At 36.6% G+C, this 19986-nt stretch overlaps 1 protein-coding gene across 1 annotated transcript in view; it reads left to right on the forward strand.

The window, feature by feature from the left end:
- PAWR (pro-apoptotic WT1 regulator) overlaps positions 1–17139 on the forward strand; it is an 82062-nt gene extending 64923 nt beyond the window's left edge. The window contains exons 4-6 of the mRNA XM_082043563.1: positions 5963–6110; positions 7489–7593; positions 12299–17139. Coding sequence (XP_081899689.1) covers positions 5963–6110; positions 7489–7593; positions 12299–12385 — 340 coding nt within the window. The 3' untranslated portion in view covers positions 12386–17139. The remainder of the gene's footprint in view (positions 1–5962; positions 6111–7488; positions 7594–12298) is intronic.
- The last annotated feature ends 2847 nt before the right edge of the window (positions 17140–19986 follow it).

A 19986-nucleotide genomic window follows, 5' to 3' on the forward strand; every position in this document is an offset into this window, starting at 1 on the left:
TTTCCCTTCCCATATCACTGTTTTCATGTCTACATTGAGATACCCAGCCTCCTGGACCTAACAATACAAGAGAGACTTAAGAGCTGAGAAGAAGGATCTGTGCTCCATGTTCTCATGGAATCACTGTTCTCTCAATATATCCAGGGCATTGCACAGATTTTACCTCCTACTAAATCAAACACACTGGCTACTTTGCTTTATATGGATGCAGCAGTCCATGATTAAACATTTATGTGGCATTGCTGAGAAACCCTGAGTGTCCATTGACTGGAAGACATGTTTACAAATGAACTCTGCTGGCTGCTGTTGTGTTATTCTACTTGTTCTGGCTGACTTGGACAAGCTGAGCCTGTATCCTTGTCCAGTCAAGTAAATACAAGTTTGGGATGAGGATCTTAGTTGAGAATTGCATTCTGTCTTCTGAATTTACTTCAAAAATTTCCATGCTTACACCCCAAAAGTTTGTGGAGGAGTTTCTTTGTAGTTTCATGATCGACTGCATGAAATGTTTTCAAAAGATGGTTCTGTTGTGGTCTGGAGTGGTACCGTGAGATCTATTAAAAGCATGACCAGAATCTTCAAGGTCGTGCTGACATGAAGGGCACAGGACATGATCATGAGAGTATTTGGGAGTTGTGATCAGCCATCTGTGCTGACTGTGAGCTTCATATGTTTAAAAGGTGTAGGTGTCCTTCAGCTATAACAGCCCTTATCAACTTCCTCATCTCTCATTTTTCTCTAAGCTTTGCTTAATGTGATACACCTCATGTTGGCCATTCCAAACTGCTGTAACTGTGGCTGGGTCTACCAGTTTTTGCTCTGCTTTGTTAGTAGTTATTTTAAAGCAAAAAGCACATTGCCATTATTAAGAATGGTTTTCTGATTCAGGCCTGATGCTATCAGCATAGTTGGTGTCATCACTGATTTCTCAAATGACAATGGCAAAGGGTATTCTGTTGATTGAAATATTTGTGTATAATCTACGTGAATACATGAATTATGCTGCTTTTGTGCTCTGTTTGCAAGTAACAGTGAAGCAGGACATAGGAATATTTTTATAAGCACAAAGAATTTGTTTTAGCAGCTTATTTTTAGGACTATCCTACTAACTTTTGAACCTATTTAGCTTCTTTTTCTAGAAATGTCTTAAAATGAAAAGAAAATCTCGCAAATCAGGATTTAAAATAACTGAGAAGATTTTTGCATGGTTCAGGGATCAGACGGATCAGGCCGGATCAGTTTATAGAAAGAGTTAGATTAAAATCTCATAGTGGTTCAGGGGTGTGTTCTCGTTATAAGTTTATTAGTGGAAATGAATAAAATATGGTATGGGTTTATGGCTTCCAGACAAAATATCAGAGTTTTTTTCCCTTCTTTTAGGTTAGTACAGCACACTAATATGGAACCCAAGAGGTAGAGACCCCCGCCCACTAATTCTAAAAGACTGCATTGTATCAGAGTTGAAAAATAGAAGAGGAAGAAGAGACCACTAGAAGAGAAGTTATCGTGCCTCAGGGCACTCAATGGAGCTGCTCTGAAGGAGATATTAGAGCGCTACTGAAATTCTCTTGCTCAGTGTTTTTAGATTTCTACAAAGCTTAAACTGTATCAATTTACATTCCATCATACTAACCTTGGTCTCGCTAATTCCAAAAAAATACCACTGCAAAATACTGTTTTGTAGCACTATGCGCAGACTTGCCTGCTCGCCTGTGTTTGGGAGTTTTGCAGCGAGGGGTGGCTCGCTGTCTCATCTGGCTTGTTCCATTAGGACCAATGCTGTGCAGATAGGAACACTTAAGTTAGATAGGGGTCACTCAAGGTGCTTTTCTTGACTTCTGTATCCCCTTTTCAGCCAATGCTGATGTTATGGGAAGGCATAAACACATAGGGTTTATTTCTGCAGAAGTTTTTGGTGGTGTAAGCTGAGCCAGCTGCAGTGCTTCACTGTCCCTTGTGGCAGTGCTCCGGCAGCTGGACAAGGGTGATGCTTCAGGAGAAGGGGAAATGGCCTCAAGTTGCACCAGGGAAAGTTCAGTTTGGATATTAGGAAACATTTCTTCACAGCAAGGGTCCTCAGGCATTGAACAGGCTGCCCAGGCAAGTGATGGTGTCACCATCCCTCGAGGTGTTTAAAAAGTGTATAGGTGAGGCTCTTAGGGATGTGGTTTCGTGCTAGTTTAAGTTATGGTTGGACTCGATGATCTTAAGGTTCTTTTCCAACCAAAATGATTCTATGATTCAGGGAGCTGCTGTGGCTGGAAGCCGATGACTTCCTTGTGCTACGTTTCCGGATTGCTGTGTCAGCTCCTCGAACAGTTTCTTACACAGTCACCTGAAGGCCAGAGCCAGGATAGGTGGAGGAGACTGGGAATGGGCGGCTGTAGAGAAGACAAGACTGCCTTTCCTTAGCTCAGCTCTGAAAGCCACAGGCTCGGCTTAAGCAGTCCAAACTAACAGAAGCCCAAGATAGTCTTTAGAAATATTGCCTTTTGCTCATTTGTCTAAAGAAGGTGTTAGCAACTGAATGGATTGCAATGGCAGAATTATTTAGAAATTTCTGAATCAAATATAGTTACAAGATTCTGGAAGTAAAAATAAATGTGTTGTAGTTGAAATCAATGAAATCTGGTTTTGACTGGGTGATTTTAATTGGATGAAATTCTCTTTGGACAGTGCTTCTGGAAGACATTGAGAGAACCAAAGAGGCACTGGAAATAGCAAAAGTTATTCTGCTTTTCTGAAACATTGCTATTAAACCTGCCCCTGAGTGAATAACTGATTTTATTTTAAAGAAAGTGACTAGAACAACATTCTGAAACAAAACTTTTGTTTCTATGTAAGAGCAGTCAAACTGTGATATGGGTTGATTTTGCTGTGTGATTTTTGTTGAAGTACAGCCAGAAAACCTTTTAAAAGCAGGTCTTCTTAAGTTGCAAAAGTGTTTTCTGTTTTCAGCATTCCAATTAAAAGTAAGCTAGTGGAACAGCAGGTTGAGTTTGTTGAACATGTGGTTGAACGTGCCTTTTTGAAGCAGCAGTGAGGGATGTTTCTGTACAGCCACATTCTCATTTGCTACTCTCCGGGTGGGCACTCCGATCCAGTGTACCTACGGCTACAAATACAATCTCACATACTCTTGTTGAAAAATAATTTCAATAATACTGTTTCCTGCAGCCTGTGGGCAGATGTTTCAACTGCAAGTGTTGAAACAGTCATGTGCCTGCTAAAATGTGGAGTAAGTTTTGACTTGCATTCTTGAGCAGTGACTCTACATTTTTTCAGCTTGCAGACCCCCATCATTTTTCTTCTGGTGCTAATGACAGCTTTTACCCAATGTACATCTACAGGCAATAGATTTTCTTTCCTTTCCTACCTTTTGTGAGATTCCAGCAACTTCAAGTTGCAAGTATTTGTAAACCTTTGCTCAGGTAGGAGGTGTAGGAAGCAACGTTTTGGTTGTAGTCTCAAACTAAATGTGTTCTGCTGTCACATATATGCAATTTCCCTGCCCTCCCCCAAAAGAAAGCACAAACTCAGTTTGTTTTCTCTTCAGTTTGGACATAATTGTCATTAGTAGTAGTACTCTATATATATATAAAATATACATGTTTATCTCCATAGAGAGATCTTTGTTGGGGCTGGCTGATAGATATTTTCTCTTAGACACCAAGTTCAGTGATACTGTTATTCTAGATAAGTTTTCTTTCTTTTTTAATGCTCTCAAACTGTCATTGTATCTGAAGACTAAAATTCCATGCTGTGTGAAAGATACTTCTGCCGTGTCTCAGATGGTACCATTTTTGCTTTTGCTGTATACTGGACATTGGTTATAACAGCCAGAATAGTGAACTTTGTATCTGTCACATTTCTTGTGTTAGGTTACAAACTAATATCCCCTTAAATGTTTTCTTAAATCTCGTTTCCTAGAAGTCTTCATGATTTGTCCCTTGTACTTGCTGATACTGAAAAGGAATCTGCTTCATTAAGGTCTGCTCCCCAGTTGAAGAGAATAGGAGATTTTTGAGTGTTATTTTCAGGGAAAATGCAGAAAATGTGTTAATTTTCAGCATTAATGAAATACCTTTCCTATCTTGGTATTATTTCTTATAATTTTCATGTAGGAGCATCTGCCAGTATCAATCACGGGAGCTGAGCTGAGATACTCCAGTATATTGGCAAAAGAGTTCATTTTTGAGTGATGAAAAATTGTGACTTTCTTGTGTGGTCTATCCTTGTAATATTAACAGCACAAACCAACACATTTTTCAGAAAGCCAAATAACCTAGAACTTTAATGGTTAAACTAAAATATTCCTCTTATGTTGTGTTGCAACATGCGTATCCGGTCCTAGAAATGTTTTTAAAAAAAAACTTCTAGATGAAGAATAAACAGTGCTAAATATGGTAATAATGTTAAGCTACAAAATTCCTTACAATTGTGTCAGTATGCCTTGGAAACTTCACACATACTGGAGCAAAACAGTATTTATATCCATGAAAAGATATCCTTTTGCCAGATACTCCTGCTTTTGATTTGCATTGTATCCATCTAGATTTGCACATTGTCCCCAGGGGTTTTCTAGAGTTATGAAATGTTAAATGGACACATTAATCATATTCTCTTCTGTGTTGCAGGGATACTCATAGTGCTTTTCATTCGTTTCCTAAGTGCTCTAGAAAACCATTGTATACGTATTTTCAGCTGCATGATTTCACAGAGTCACAGACTGGTTGAGGTTGGAAGGGACCTCTGAAGGTCTTCATGTCCAACCCTCCCTGCTCAGGCAGGACCACCTAGACCCAGTTGCCCAGGACCATGTCCACATGCCTTTTGAATGTCTCTATTTGAGTTCTCCTCGTAAAGACTGAACAAGGGTTTTTTTTTTTTCGTCATTTGTGGGGATTTTTTGTTTGTTTGGGGTTCTGTTTGTTTGACTTTTATTTATTTGGTGTGGTTTTGTGGGGTTTGTTTTGTTTTGTTTTGTTTTTTTCTGTCTTGGGCAGTGTAGCTGTATTTTTTCAAAGTCAAATAAGTGTGCTTTTGGTGGATCGGGGAGTGAAAGATCTGTATCTCTCTGCCCGGTCCCAGGGCACTCTGTTCTGCTACCCTTAATTATTAATTGGATTCTACATAGAAGGTAAATGACATTGCTATTGGGAAGAAAATAGCTATGGGAAGAACACTGTTAAATCTGTGACCTTGAAAATGCTTGACTTGTAATACGTATTTTTAAAATAGCACGGTTTTGTACATAGCTATCACAGTGGAGAACCCATAAGCTTTTAAAAAACTAGTTTAGGTGCCTTTGCAGTGCTTATCTGTTAAGATTCCATTGCAGTGATTTTTAAGGAATAGACACATGATCTAAAGCAAAAAAAAATATATCAGCAGTTAATGAAGGAGTGCCTACCAACTGAGCTGTGACAACCCTCTGTGTATAAGTTCTGAAGTAAAATATTGGGAAATGGCATAAAATTAATATGTTGGGCTGCATCACTTTCTTACTTTGACTTCCAGTTCCTTACAGGCCATATCCATAGTTCCTGCAAAGTCAGTGGACACATGTAAGCTTCTTACAGTTTGGACATGTGCTTGTTTTTCATTCTTTATGTTTTCATCAGCTTAAAAAGGTGCTTGGTTTAAACTCTGCAGTGGTATGTTATTTTTTTAAAATGAAATTGTTTAGCTTGGTTTTTAATGTGCACAGTTCATACTTTATGATAGCATAAGTCTGTCTTGAGAGTCGATTACCTATGTCATGAGAGCTGCATTATCCAAGTATTCGACTCCTGGAGGGAGTGAATTTAGTGAGTTCTCAACAACACAAGAGCTGTGAAATAAGTTCTCTGCAGTTTATTAGACTGACCTATTGAGTGCTTTGGAAAGCACTTGTTACTTCTATGGTCTTCATGTTGTTAAATGTGTAAATAGGCTTCTGCTTTGCTCTTTGCCTTTATAGCACAGCTAATGCACCAGACGACGATGCTCCAACTAGATATTCCCGAACAGAGAGGACAACCTACAGCAGATACAGCAGGGATGCAAATTCTTCTGGTGGTTCTTTACCAAGTAATGCTTTGGAAAAGAGGGTTGAAGAACTTGAAAGGGTAAGTACCATCTAACACCTGCTTGCCATACATCTGAAATGAAGTCACTTTGAAACCCCATGGAGAAATTAGCAAGTAAAAGATACAGAAATGATGCTAAATGGTTGAAGTACAGATAGGTATGCCAATAAAAATCTATAGAGTCAGACTGAGAAGAAAGTGAACTTTCTAATCACAAATGTTTAGTTTTCATTTGGTATACAACTGAGAAATAGTTAAGGTAAAGATAATACCCTTAGAGAGCCCCCTGTGATCTGTGTATTTCTCATGTATACCTCATGACACAAAGGGCAAATAACTTGGGGAAGGAGGGGCTCACTACCTGTTGAGAAAATTAGCAAGCCTGCTTCTAATCTCCTTCTTGCTTAGGATTTTTTTAATGTACTGAAGTATAAAAGTTAATTGCTATCCAGATGTTTATTAAAGTTTTAAACATTTAAAGTACATATTTAAAAGAAAGTTTTCATTACACCAGACATTCTTCATACAAACAATTTTGAAAGAGTGTAATAATGTTAAAGCTGAGATTTTCACCTAAAACAGCATTTTGCTAAATAGAGTCATCTGTGTAATCTATTGCTGGCTTATCTGTCTTCTTTGAAGTGGATTTTTGTGGATAACTTGCCAAATATTCTTGCATTCATATGGATGAAAGTTACTAAGTAAACACAATATGAATAGATCTTTTTTTTAAGGCTGAAAATAAAGCGTATTTTGTAGAAATTAGTATTTTTTTTCAGACTGGGGAAACCTGATTTGAGTGAAGTGCACCGTAATTCTCACTTCCAAATCAGCTTCCTTCTGAAATAATTTAACTGCCAGTAACACAGAAAATAGAGGAAGATTTAAGGGTTTTCTTTCAGTATCCTGAACCCTCATGTACTGAATTCCTAATGGACATCTTTATTTTTTCTCATATTCAGGCCCACAGATCTAACAGTGAGGCTTCATTCCTTGTTAACAGTAATAGACCCCCCAGCTCCCCAAAAAACCCAAATCAAACACAACACCAGCACTGTCCTACCAAAAAAAAAAAAAAGGCGAGTAATCCTCCTAATATAACAGATTTGGAACCTGATACTTTACATTTATTTGCTTATATTTTGGGCCTCTACCCAATTTTGGGTTCATGCTTAAGTTAAATATTAATTAAAATATATCTGGACTCAGAGATACCAAACTGGTTTGCTGTGGGTAAAATATTTTCTTAGACATGATTCTTAAGCTCCTTAAAATGTAAGGGCTTGAAGATGTGGAATTACAGGTAAGCAGTGTGTGGGGGTTTTTCTTCTTTGTTTGTTTTAAATGCTAATAGCTTTAAACTGTCTCTTAAAACCAAAAATTACATTTCAAACTTCATTGCATATTCTGGTTTTAGGAACTTGCAAAGGAGAGACAGGAAAATGCGAGATTAATGAAGATGACACAGGATAAAGAGGAACTAATTGGAAAGCTGAAGGAGGAGATTGATTTATTAAACAGAGTAAGCACATACTTTCTTTTATGGTGCTGTATGTAAGAGGAGATAAAATCTCTGCATTCTCCGTGCTCTTTTTCAGGTGCCCGCATCCACTGAGCAAGGTCAGAAGAAATTAAATGTGGGGTTTTTTTGTATTTGTTTAACTGTTCAAAAGGCATGCCAATAGCTTATATCTTTTACAGGTGACTTGTTTGTCATGGTTAACTTCTGTAAGTTGCGTGTTATTGGAATACCTGGATTTCTTGTTGCTTTAGGTGTTCGTAGAACCAGGTTATAAAAGCAAGACTTCTCTATTGCCTCTTCTTTCCCAATTCAGTACGTAGCATTCCAGGAAATAATAAAGTTGGGGTTTTGACAGTTTTCTCAAGAAATTGTTACTTAGGACTTTTGTTAGACAAAATAATTATAGATTGAATTTCATTGTAGTGAGCTTTTGATTACTGATAATAGTGTAGATGATCTTAGAAAGTTTCAAAATAAGTGCTTTATATTCTGACACATATTATTATACTCTTTGTTGTTGATCCCCAAGTAAAGGCAGAAGACGACAGACAGGTCAGGAGACTTGGGCAAGCATCCCTCAGGCGAGGTGTGTAGGCAGGAGAAGAGGGGGTAGGAGAGTGAGACATGCTTGGGAATGGGACAGGATGAGAAGTCTTAAAGTTGCTAGAAGAGAGTGATTTTAAGTCCCAGTTTTAAGGGCAATCTGGAACTCCTTCATAGAAGGGATAAATGACCTCATCTTGCACTTATTGGCTGAGATGCAGAGCCTGGCTGTACTAGGGAAATGTGCTTCTGCTGGTCCAGTGCAGGTATTCCCATAAAAATTCAGAAAAAGACAAAAAATCAGAACTGGCTTTTGTGAATACTGGGGTGAAGGGAGGCAATAACTCTATGTGCCTAGTGACAAACTGTCATTTGTACTATTCATGTATAGCAAAGGAGGACACCAAAACTTTGCAAACTAATATAGGGGACTAAAGTAGCTGAGATTATTCTGAAACAGTTTTTTGTTTTGTTTTGTTTTGTTTTTAATAAAGAAAGTTGGAAGTTAATTCATAGGGTAAATGAAGTCTTGTCTGTTTTGGAGAGATTTCTGCTTTAATCTCATAATTGGTCTTTATGCTGTTCTTCCATTCTGCAAAGAATCTGTCACATCTAAGCTGATGACCTTATTACAGTCAAGGCAAGTGTTCATTCCTTCTACATAATGGATGGCAAAGCTACTTAATACTGCTGGTCACACCTGACTTCCTGACTCAGAGGTCAGAAAGAACAAATCAAAAATACCTAAATCACTGACAGCTTGTTTTTTAGGACCATGACTATTCGTAAGATTTGCTGTTCCAGAAACAAATTTATTTTCTTTTGCTGCTATGTTTCAAGTTTGATGTCCTAAATTAAATCCCTTAAGCATCTGACTAGAAACCATGTTTCAATGTTTGCAGTGAAGTCAAGCAGTGCCTGTGCCTTGCCTTTGTTGAAGTATGATGGCAATTTCTGCTTGTTGCACAGAAAGAAAACATAAACAGAGTATAGTCCTTCCAAAAAATTCTTTACTATAAAATGACTAAAATGGTACTGTTCCATGAGATGCACAAAGCCAATTTATTGGTGGTCGATAAGTAACCTCTCTTAAATGCAGAAGAGAATGTTTTCTTTTTTTTTTTTTTTCTCCATCAGGTCAGCATTTATCGTGGCTATAACATTGTCTGTTAGCTTAATTGCAGTGCAGGTTACTTATGTTTGCATCCCTTGGGGTTTTCCTAATGTTGAAATGGCTGCCTTTTGACTTTATGACCAGCCTAATAGTTTGTATTGCAAAAGTTTGAACCCATGTCTCAAGTAATGCTTCCATTGAAACAGATGCAGTTTTACTTTCTTTTTTAATAGCTCTTGGATTTATGACTGCTTCTATATTGGCTATCCATGTGGATTTAGAAAGAGGAAAGATTTAGAATATTAAGCTACAGAAATACTGCATCATTCTCATGATGGAAGTTAACAGGGTAATCCTGTTTGCCTAAGGTTCACTGTCGTAACTGAGATCACGAGAACCAGCACTTGGGCATCCATCTGTTCTTCTTGGAATGTTACTCTGTAGACTTGGCATCAGTTGTGATCTTGTGCTGAGGTAAAAGGATGTCCCGAGGAATAAACTTTACTTAGTGAGCTAATGCAGAGATATATTTAAAAGGTTCTGCTGGTAGGTAACCTAAATAGTGGTCTTTAAATTTGACCATCTACGCATTTGTGGTGTTCCTCCATCTTTTCTGTTAATCCACATATGCAGTTATTGCATGTTAGGTTGCACAGACATGGAAAGAATTTCAAGTCAAAGAGTCTAAATAACTTTTTAAAATGCCATTTCACTGCATAGCTTCTGACTGCTCAGCCCTCATATTTAAAGAAACGCTCTTTCTAGAAGCTTCAGACAGTTCATAACCATGGATGTGTATCCTTCATGGGCAGGGATCTTGTGTTATATTTGAAAAACTTTTTCCAAGAATGCTGAAACTTCTTGGCAGACTTTTTGTCCTTTTAAGTAAATATGTCTATTTAATGTAACAATATAATTTTACTTAGATCAGTCAGTACATCACAAAGACACTTGAAGAGCATGAACTGCATTTATATTGAGAAACAGAAAAGGCTTTCTGCCATAAATGACATTCTTTCGCTCCAGCACATTAGCCACTAAAAGTATGTCTACCACATTTTTTTGAAAGAAAGGGGTAATTGCTTCATAAAAACCTCAAATGTCTGAGGGGAAAGGCATCTCAAGACATTTAAATATTTGTAGGCTAAGTTCAACTGTCGACTAGTTTACATTTGGTCATCTCTGACCTCACTAAGATGTCATTTTAGTTAAATGGGTGTTTGGAGAGAGTCTGTCAGTGAGGATTTACGATGCAGTTAGTGTCAGTTGTGTAGTTGCTGGTTCCTTTGGTATGTGAAGGCCAAGCTTTCCTGCTGTTGCATGATTTTACTAATAAGCATGAATTAGTGTTGCAATTTTGAATAAGAAACTTTAAATCTCAGAGTGGCAAAAAACACCTGCATCTCTCCGTCCATTGTTTCTGCAGATATTTAAACCGCAATAGATATTTTTCCTGGCTCATAGTCAAGGAACTTTTACTTGTAATAATCTTTGGAATGTTATTTTTGTAGCTTAAACATCTCACAAACTTAATATTTTGAGTAAATTACAGGTATTTTAAGCAGAAGGTTTTTAGGTAAGCTTTAATTGAGGCATCTGATGGCTAGGTTTAATAACAAGTTCAAACACAGTATTATAAATGCTGAAGTAAAAAAATAACATTTTATTGGAAAAGTGTTGTCTCTTCCATCTGATTATTGATCTGAACTGCACAAGAGAGAAAATCGAGTGTGTTTCATACAGTTACATAGTAAACTGTATTTATAGTAGCTATCCACCAAAACTTTTCATGTTTAGATGTTTAAGTCACTTGTATCTGTTATGTCGGAGTGGTCAAATGCTTTTCCTGGAAGTCATTCATCCTGTGGTGCAGCATTACATCTGTGAGGCAAAGAGGAATTTCTGCTGGCGATTTCTTGATTCCCCATTACAAAACCAACAGAATAATTGCAAATTATTGCAATTCTGGATTCTGGCTTGGCAAACTGAAGAGGCTTTTAAAGATCATTGTATTGATTAAACACAACAGCTCCAGCGTGCACTTCTGGAATGGCCCCACTAGAAAGAAACGAGACAGGAGGCTCCGTATGTCAAACACTTCCGAAGAACTTAAAAGAACAAGAGAGAGAATATATTTTCTCTACTGTTTTATGTTTAATCCAGCATGGCAACAGTAGGGTTTTCCACACTTAAGGGCATCTAAGATCTCTAATGAGAGTCCTGGTTCTTCCTCTTCCTCCTCCCTTTCATTTTCCTCCTTAAAAGTGCTGTCATTGAGGTCACTCTTCTGTTTCTTCATTTTTTCCATTCTCATTCTGTTTCTTTGATGGGTTTTTTTGTACAGTAAAATTATTTTTACTGAAGTAATGCTTATATTAAACAGCCAATTTGACTGGTTTCCACTTTAAAGGCTTGAAAAGATTTGGTAGGAAGTGAAGAAGTGCAATGGAAACTGGGTAAATATGGTAACTGGTGGAAAAGGGATAGACATTTGGGGTGGGAGCAATCTATTTTAAGCACCCATTATTACTGTGTGTGCTATCTGTTCTTTCAGTAGCAGTTTAGACAAAGGTTCCAAAATGCCTGTTCAGGCACTACTTTCTCTCAAAAATTTGATACTCGATTTAACACACAAAGCAGGTTGTCTTGCAGTAATAAGCAGTGATGTGTGTATGTGAGTGGGACAGTTGCAGACAAGCAGAGTCTGGGGAGCAGAAGCAATAACTGACTAATACGCTCTCCGTATATGCCAAAAAATAATCACACGCATCCTATTTTGGTTTCTTGATTCATTAATTCCTGCTGTAACTTTAGTTTTGATTATGTTTCCATTTAAAGGTGCTTGTACATGTGAATATAACATTAATATTTTGTAATTACAGTAACACTTGGAAAAAGTCTGGTTTAACAGATTTAAGAGTAGCTACTGTGACACTAATTCTTCCCAACCCCAACTTCTTCATTTCAGAGCTGAGATTCTAAATTCCCGTTGCACCTAATTGAGAGTTTGTATTTATGGCCTGTATTTATGGCTTTTTCCTTTCACAGGACCTAGATGATATAGAAGATGAAAATGAACAATTGAAGCAAGAAAATAAAACCCTCTTAAAAGTTGTTGGACAGCTGACAAGGTAGAAGATTCAAGCCTCAATGAGGAAAGATTTAAAAACTACTGATTGAACATTAAGGTCAATATAGTAATACTTCCTGTGTTGCAGTATGTTATAATAACTGTGTTTATATTTATTGTTAGGAAACGAGATGAATGTTTATTTTCATAGTATTTTCTTCTTCATTCAATGAAATGGCATCAAATCTGGGGTATATTTTTAGCTTGCTTTTCATGTAAGAATAATGAAAATTTTGGACATATTTTGGAATATTACATTCAAAAATATTTGGGTTTTCTATCTTCAGGCTACATCTGGATAAATTACAGTAATTTAAAATTCATAGCACCAAGGTCACTTTCAGTCCACGTGGGTGTATATTTTTTAAATGAATGGGAGCAATACGTATAAGCTTTGTTTACACAGATCCAAAATATATATTTTGGTAAATATTTCATTTTTGTTTAAGCAGCTGTAAAGTGGATGCCTTATTACTGATGTATAACATTTTGCAGATTGATTACTTGCTCTGAAACTCTTGTACATTGACGTTTTTTATCGTATCTGAAAGACTGACAGTAGTAGAGAGTAGCTTTCTTTTTTCTGTATAACAGTATTCTGGCAGGAAGCAGAGATTTTATTAAAAAAAAAAAAAAGAAAAAAAAAGAAAAAAAAGACAAAACCAAAAAACAATAAACCACCTGTGGTATCAGCATTAGTAAGTTCTTAGAATCATCTTGAAGTTGTGCACTGCAGTTTATTTTAAAGCTGAAATGCAAGTTTGCTGTCAGACAGGAAGTTTGTTTGCTGTGTTGAGAATTCAAAAAAAGCCTGGAGCTTTCATTTTAGCAAAGACAGATTTGCAATACTCTTCTACTTAAGTTGTCACCTTAAAATTCATAGTGATCATAACCAATCTGAGGGTTTCTATGTTTTCATTTTTTAAGCTGGGTGCAAATTTTTGTATATAACGAAGTGCAGAGGCACACAAGTGATTCATACCGTTTTGAAACATCAAATGATTTAAGAAAACCTTTTATCCTTGATTTTAAACTAACAAGTTGTTTAAAAAGTGTCTGTTTAGATGCTACAATGCAGTTATGGCTGTGTACTGATTCCTCTATAACACGATAGTAGGCAGAATTTTCGTTTTACATTGACCACAGACAATTCTCTTCTTAAAATTCTAGTTAGACTGACATTTCCTGTACTTTATTTTGTCTTAGTACAGCTCATTTTTCATTCCCGATCAGAATAAATGTCATTTGATACAGGACACTAAAAACAAAACCACTTTGAAGAGTCCAGGCTTTTTCTTAACCATTTTGAAGTTTGGTGTCAGAAAGTTGCATGCATATAGTTTTTGTTAACTTAAAACTTAAAAGCAACTTCAATATATAGTAACAATCACCTTTTCAGATTTGCTAATTGTTTTCATAATGTGTATTTAACCACTGTAAGAATTTCTTAAATTTAAAATCCAGGTATTCCTGTTAATGCCTTGGATTGTTTTGGATCTAGAATAGGTTCTTTGACATTTGTGTATTCTAATGAGGAGGAACTTCTCAAAGCTTCAAACTATTCTTCAAGACTTCTGTTCCAGGATGCCTTAATGTTTTCCTTCACAGTGGATGAGAAACCATGGGAGACCATTTAAAACCTTTACTCAGGGGTATAAATGGTATGGGGGGGTGTGTAGGCCCTTGAACCATGATATACACCAATTAATATTGCCTTTAATATTATTATAACAGTATGAAGTCCCTTTATTTATCAGTGTCATGGAGTTAAAAATTGGAAGCAATAAAAAATCAGTTGAGATGTATGTCTTCTAAATAAATATGAAATTTTCTCTGGAAGAAAATCTGATTTCCTTCTCTGTGTACTAGGTAGGAACATACATACTGATTTATGGCATGGAATGTCAAACATACTGAAGCATCATTAAGGAGTTAATGCAGAATACACACATACACACATATATTGATATGAAGTTGTAAATGAGATCTTTCATAAACTGTATTTCACAAACATTTTAAACCAAAGAACATTAACAACAAAGAACAAGAATACTTGCCTTCTTATTACCTCTTCTTGGTTTGCATATGTCTCGACTTAAATTTAGCAGCACTAAGGCCATCCAGCTGACAGTAATATTTGGCAGAAGTACTTCTAATACTCCACCTTGAAGGGGTATTGGCAAGTGAAGTTTCCAAATATTTGAAACCAGTAACGGCTCAGGCAGAACATGTGAACAAAGGAGCTGTTGGGAACTCACAGATAAAGTACCTCAGGGCATTATTGTTCTGTATTATTATATAAATGTAAAACTCTCCATGGTTTTAAAAATTACCATAAATTGTATGTTGAAGCATAACACTTCTGCTGACAGTCTGGAAGATGTAGATGGCTTTTTGGAACAAAGTATGTCAATAACAATTCATTATCACATTATCAGGCTCTTGGGAGAAGTTTAGTAGTTTCTAGGAAAAATGATGTGTTACATAGAATGTTAATAATTGTCGAGTCAGTTACTTGCCATTGTCATTTCATTTCAGTAGAGTACTCTTAGAGTCAAGCTCAAAGCTAGAATAAATTTTTATCCTAGGTGATCTGAAGGTGTTAAATTTCCTATTTACCAGCAATTCACTAACCCACGTCCACGTCCTTGCCAGTCCAACACACTGATTGTTCTCAACTGTGTGATTTAAAAGTGGGGAGAATGCTGGAAGTGGGAACCCTCCTCACTTGGAAAGGCTATATGAGTCCGGAATGAATCTGGGTATTAACGTACCTGGGCTTAATCAATGTACTAGGGCTTGTGGGGGGCGTTAGTATGGAATATTAACTGTATAGGCAAGTCTCTTGGAGATTTCCAGACATTCATGTCTTAAAAGTCAAGCCGAACCACTTAGGTGTAGCATCTCTGTTTCTGAGTCACTTGGGTCATCTAGGAAATCGGAACAGGAGAGTACTCCCATTGACTAGAGCAAATAGGGCATCCTTTTTTCAAAATACTTTAATAACGAGCAGCATGATTCTTGTTTTGATAATGCACAATGATACTCCTGTTACAGTCACATACTGTTGTATAGAAAACATATACTACATCCAGAGCTGAAGGTTAAAATTGTGCAGAAATATTTTTATAATTGACAATATACACTAATTTTTGTGGCATTTATTCCCTAAAGAAATTCGACCATGTATAAATGCTGGTGATTTTTACAAGGACATTCAAAATGGTTCATTTTTCATTTTTTAAGTAACACAGTTGCCATGTTTAAGTTCAATGTTACTTAGTGTATGTATTAACAGAAAGACTCCAGTCTGTGTTTGCAAATGAGAGGTTTTTTCTGTCTTTAAAGCGAAAATGTCTTGGTTAATTACCAGATTTGTGTTTACATCTTCGGAGATTAATTATTTCTGTGTTAGATTGGCTCTGAGTTTGAGAGGTGGAGTGAGAAAAGAGGGTAACAAGAAATAAATCAATAATGTCCAAAGTAGCGAGTAATGATTTTTGATTTTTTTTTTTTAATCCAGTTGTACTGAGAATTACCTGTGGGAAGATTTGTGATTGGTATAAGCACTACAAATATATAGGGGTTTTAGTATGTTGGAAACAACTGATTAACCTACATCAAAGCTCTTTTCAACTTGTCTGGTATCGTTACAGCTTGGAGACTTGCTACTGTAAGAGAGACCAAAGGGAATACTGGAGATCAAATTACTTTTTAACATTTTGCTAGGAGAGCGGTTAGAGTGACTCCAGCTATTTTATGGTTTTCTGTAAGTTCTTTGTGAATATTTCCAGCTTGAATTGAAACAAATCAGTCTTAGTAGCCAAGAGGAAAGCTAATTATTGAGAAACAAATACATGAACAATAACTATGGATGCCATTAACATATGACTGAGTGCCAGTATTTCTTGGGCTCAGACCCTTTATGAAGATGTCAGTTGAATCGGTCCACTTGCATCAGTATTAGTGATAAACATCTAACGTTATTAATAAGAAACAAATACTTTAGTTGGAGAAAATACCATTGCAAGCCATGACTTAAAAACTTAGCACAATTTAAAAAATTATGCTGGTGCATGTAGCTGCTGAGACTGAGGGGCTAAGGATTATACTTAAAAGTTTTGTTAAAAATGAAACAAATTACTTCTGGATCTTGTCATTTAATTTGATAGAGAAGTTCACTACGGATCTGTTCCATGCCAATCATTCTGGTGTCAGTACCTGCAGAAGGTATTGACACTAGTGTTTCTAGAAGTATTTCTAATTCTGTTATTAAACATTTCTTTAGGACTACTTAAATATATCCAGGACAAAAAGGACTTTGATATCTATTTTAGCAGCATTCATGATCTTCCAAGTATGTTGACGTACTGTAGCAGATCTCTGTCTACCGTTTCTCCTCGTACTGTAGCAGATGTACATTACCTTGTTAATTTAATCTTTTTGCCTTTATTTCTGGATTTCTGGTGTAACTGTTCTTGTTCAGGGCTAGTTGTGATTTTTTTTCTGTTCTGGAAAAGTTATGATAGTTGAGTTTTCCACTGAAAATAGTCTCATAATGTGGAGTCTTTTTTAAAAAATAGCCGTTTTATGCATTTAGAAAGTTGAAGCATCATTAAGCTATAAATAACTAGATACCCATTTTAGTTTTGAACATTGACTAGTTGTGATATTGTTTGTGATATCAGATTAAAAATGATGTTGAGATTCTTACTATTGCAGGTAAAAGATACGTGTTTAATCTAACAATAAAGACTGTGTGCCTTTGTCCAAATAAAACAAAAATGTTTTTAATCCAGGCTGGCTACTTATTGTGTTTTAAGGATAATTAATATTTCTGACTAACTGCTAGAATTATTTTTACATTGAGTTTCAGTTATTTAAGTGTGTGTGTGTTTGCACACACACAAGAGAGAAATCTGCGTATTTTCACCACACTAATTGTCCGCTTTGGGAATGTAGCGAGTATCTTCTCATGAATTAGATGGAAACGACCTTTGCCCGTACTTCAAAGCTGAAGTACAGCCCTTCTCGGGAAAACGTACCGAAAGTTGTTACAGTGCTACTTCTACAAATGAAGTGACTTCACAATAGATTTAATTGCTGAAATTTCTATATGAATGCGTGTTCTCTTCTCCTGCGCAGGCAGAATCATTAAAGGCGACCTGCAGGCTCCGTGTAATGAAAACAAGTGGATCATCAGTAAATACCAGTGAGATAATAACTTTTTAAGAAAACAACTCAAAACATAAATACCATAAGAAACCAGGCACTGAACACCATGATACCATTATGGATAAGGATGCTACGAGCATTCGCACTTGGTAAATTTTAAAATTTTAGGTGAATTCAGTTTAGGACTATTACTCCTACAATTGACTTCCTTTATGAAAGCCCAGTGGCTGTCAGACTTTGTTTTAAAATACAAAAGTCTGTCCTTCAGTTTTTGCCTTTGGCATTTTAGGTTATTCAGTCTTGCTGGGAAATTTTAGCCCAGTAGAGAAGTGCCTGGTCCGTGCTCCTCCTGTAGTCTCTGAACTTGCTGTACAAAATACACCTGATCTTAGCACTTGTTCTGTTTTCCTGTGGATGTTCTAATTTTTCTTTCATAGCACATCTCTTCCTTTCTCTTTTGTAATTTTTGTATCTTCTTGTTTTCCTTGTTCTGCTAGAACCTTCAAGTAGTATCTATAAAGTGTAACAATGTCCATGAAACTATTCTTTGCTGGATTTTTCCCTTTCTTATACAGACCTCAAATATTTGTATGAGAAAATTTTCTCATTTGGTGAAGAATTACACTGTGGCATGTACTGCAGCTGCAAGTTGCTCTGGGACACCAAGAACTTACCACGGTTTTGAGAGAGATTGAATATTGATGTGGATATTGACGTGATCCAATGGCGTAGTTATACCATAAAAATTTGTTAGTCTCCCACTGTTAGAAATGAGAAGGAAACCTTGTAGGAACATCACATGTGAGAGTGATGTTGACATATGGACAGCATTTGGGCAGGAGCAAACAACAGGGATATATCTTTCTGATGTGTATCTAACAGTCCCAAATTGCACAATTCTCTATGGAGATCTCGTGGGTTTCCACTAACACCTCCAGGTTGGCAGCCGAGAGCTTCCAGCCCAGTGGTGACAACCCTTTGGGTGCGGGAACTGATGCTCCCCTTTCCCTTGGCAACCCTGGTCTCATTCCACAGCCTGTACCCAGAGTCTCTCTTGCTGGTGTCTCAGTAGGGATTTCTGTTTAAGCAAAACTGACTGGCAACTTCTGGATTCACTCAAGACATTTGAAGTAATATTAAGCATTTTACATGTATTTAGTATTTTATTAGGAAAGGGGTGGAGTCTTCTATACCATGTGAAAAATCAGTGCTTCAGTTTCTTGGGCAACGTCAAGTCCCTTAGGCCTTTTCTTGAAGTGAAAGTTGCGGCCTCCAGTGAAGACTTTTTAATCTTAACACCTTTAAATTGGGCTCATTTATAGTTTGATGGGGATACTTACAAACTCAAAACCTCCAGGCCTTCTTTTAACAGACACTAGAAGATAAATGTCTTTGGAAAAGTTCTAGGAGCAGATTTGAGGGTTAAGGGCTTTATGATCAAAAGAAATCTCTTAAGTCCTTGTTCCCCTGGTTAAAGAAAATCTGGCTAAAAAGACAAAACCCAGCAGCGTTTCTGAGGGACCAGCTTGGTAGTTACTAATGGGCTTCTGGGGAACACAATAGTCTCTGCACACCAAAGTCCTGCAAGTTGCTTAATGTAGCAAAAAATAACAGCAGAGTTCTAGAAATGTCTGACTTACACTTTCTACTGTTTTGGGCCAAACTGCGCAAAGCGTGGTTAGTATGTAGTGATGGGATTGTAGTGGATGTTGCAAATGAGAGTAAGAAAAGTGAGATTCTCTTTCTTTTTTATTAATATTTTAGCCTTTCTTCAAGAAGTGTGTCAGTGATATTAATTGCTGAGAGATTTAACAGTGAACTTTGGCAATAATTGCATAAGTTTTAGAATCTTTGAGGTAAAAGCTGCCATCTTCATTATGCTTAATTAACACCTTTGACTTACAGGTATTTGTTACGCGGTAAAGATCTGTTACAGATAACAAAAGATAAAAGCCCTATCGATATTGCAGAGATAATAATCCACGTCTACGCTGATTTTCAATCAATATGCTATAAATTTTAAAGAAGATTAAATAGCATAGGTATCAAACTTTGTTTTGATATCTGGAATTTCTTTAATAAGGGAGGTAATGAAAATATATGCTTGTTTGGTGCTACTGCTCTGCCTTTGGTAAACAGAAATACTATTGAAGATGAGCTGGTTCTATAATTGATCTTCTTGTTGTTGACTTCTTAAGGTGTTACAGCTAATTAATTCCATGCTTTCTAAAATAGCAAAAAGATGCACTTATAATTTGGTGACAGCAAAAATGAGAACTTCATCTCTGCATAGTCTTTTAGGGAGAGGAACTGAAGCAATTTTTATGGCTTTCCCCTGATGAAATGACCTGAAGGTATTTAGGTATTATGGGCTCATTCAATAAGCCATTGCGTATCTCATGCAACAAAGCAGCTTTAACTCTTGTCCTTC

This window comes from Streptopelia decaocto (genome assembly GCF_964273445.1).
Source record: "Streptopelia decaocto genome assembly, chromosome: 1".
Taxonomy (NCBI): Eukaryota; Metazoa; Chordata; class Aves; order Columbiformes; family Columbidae; genus Streptopelia; species Streptopelia decaocto.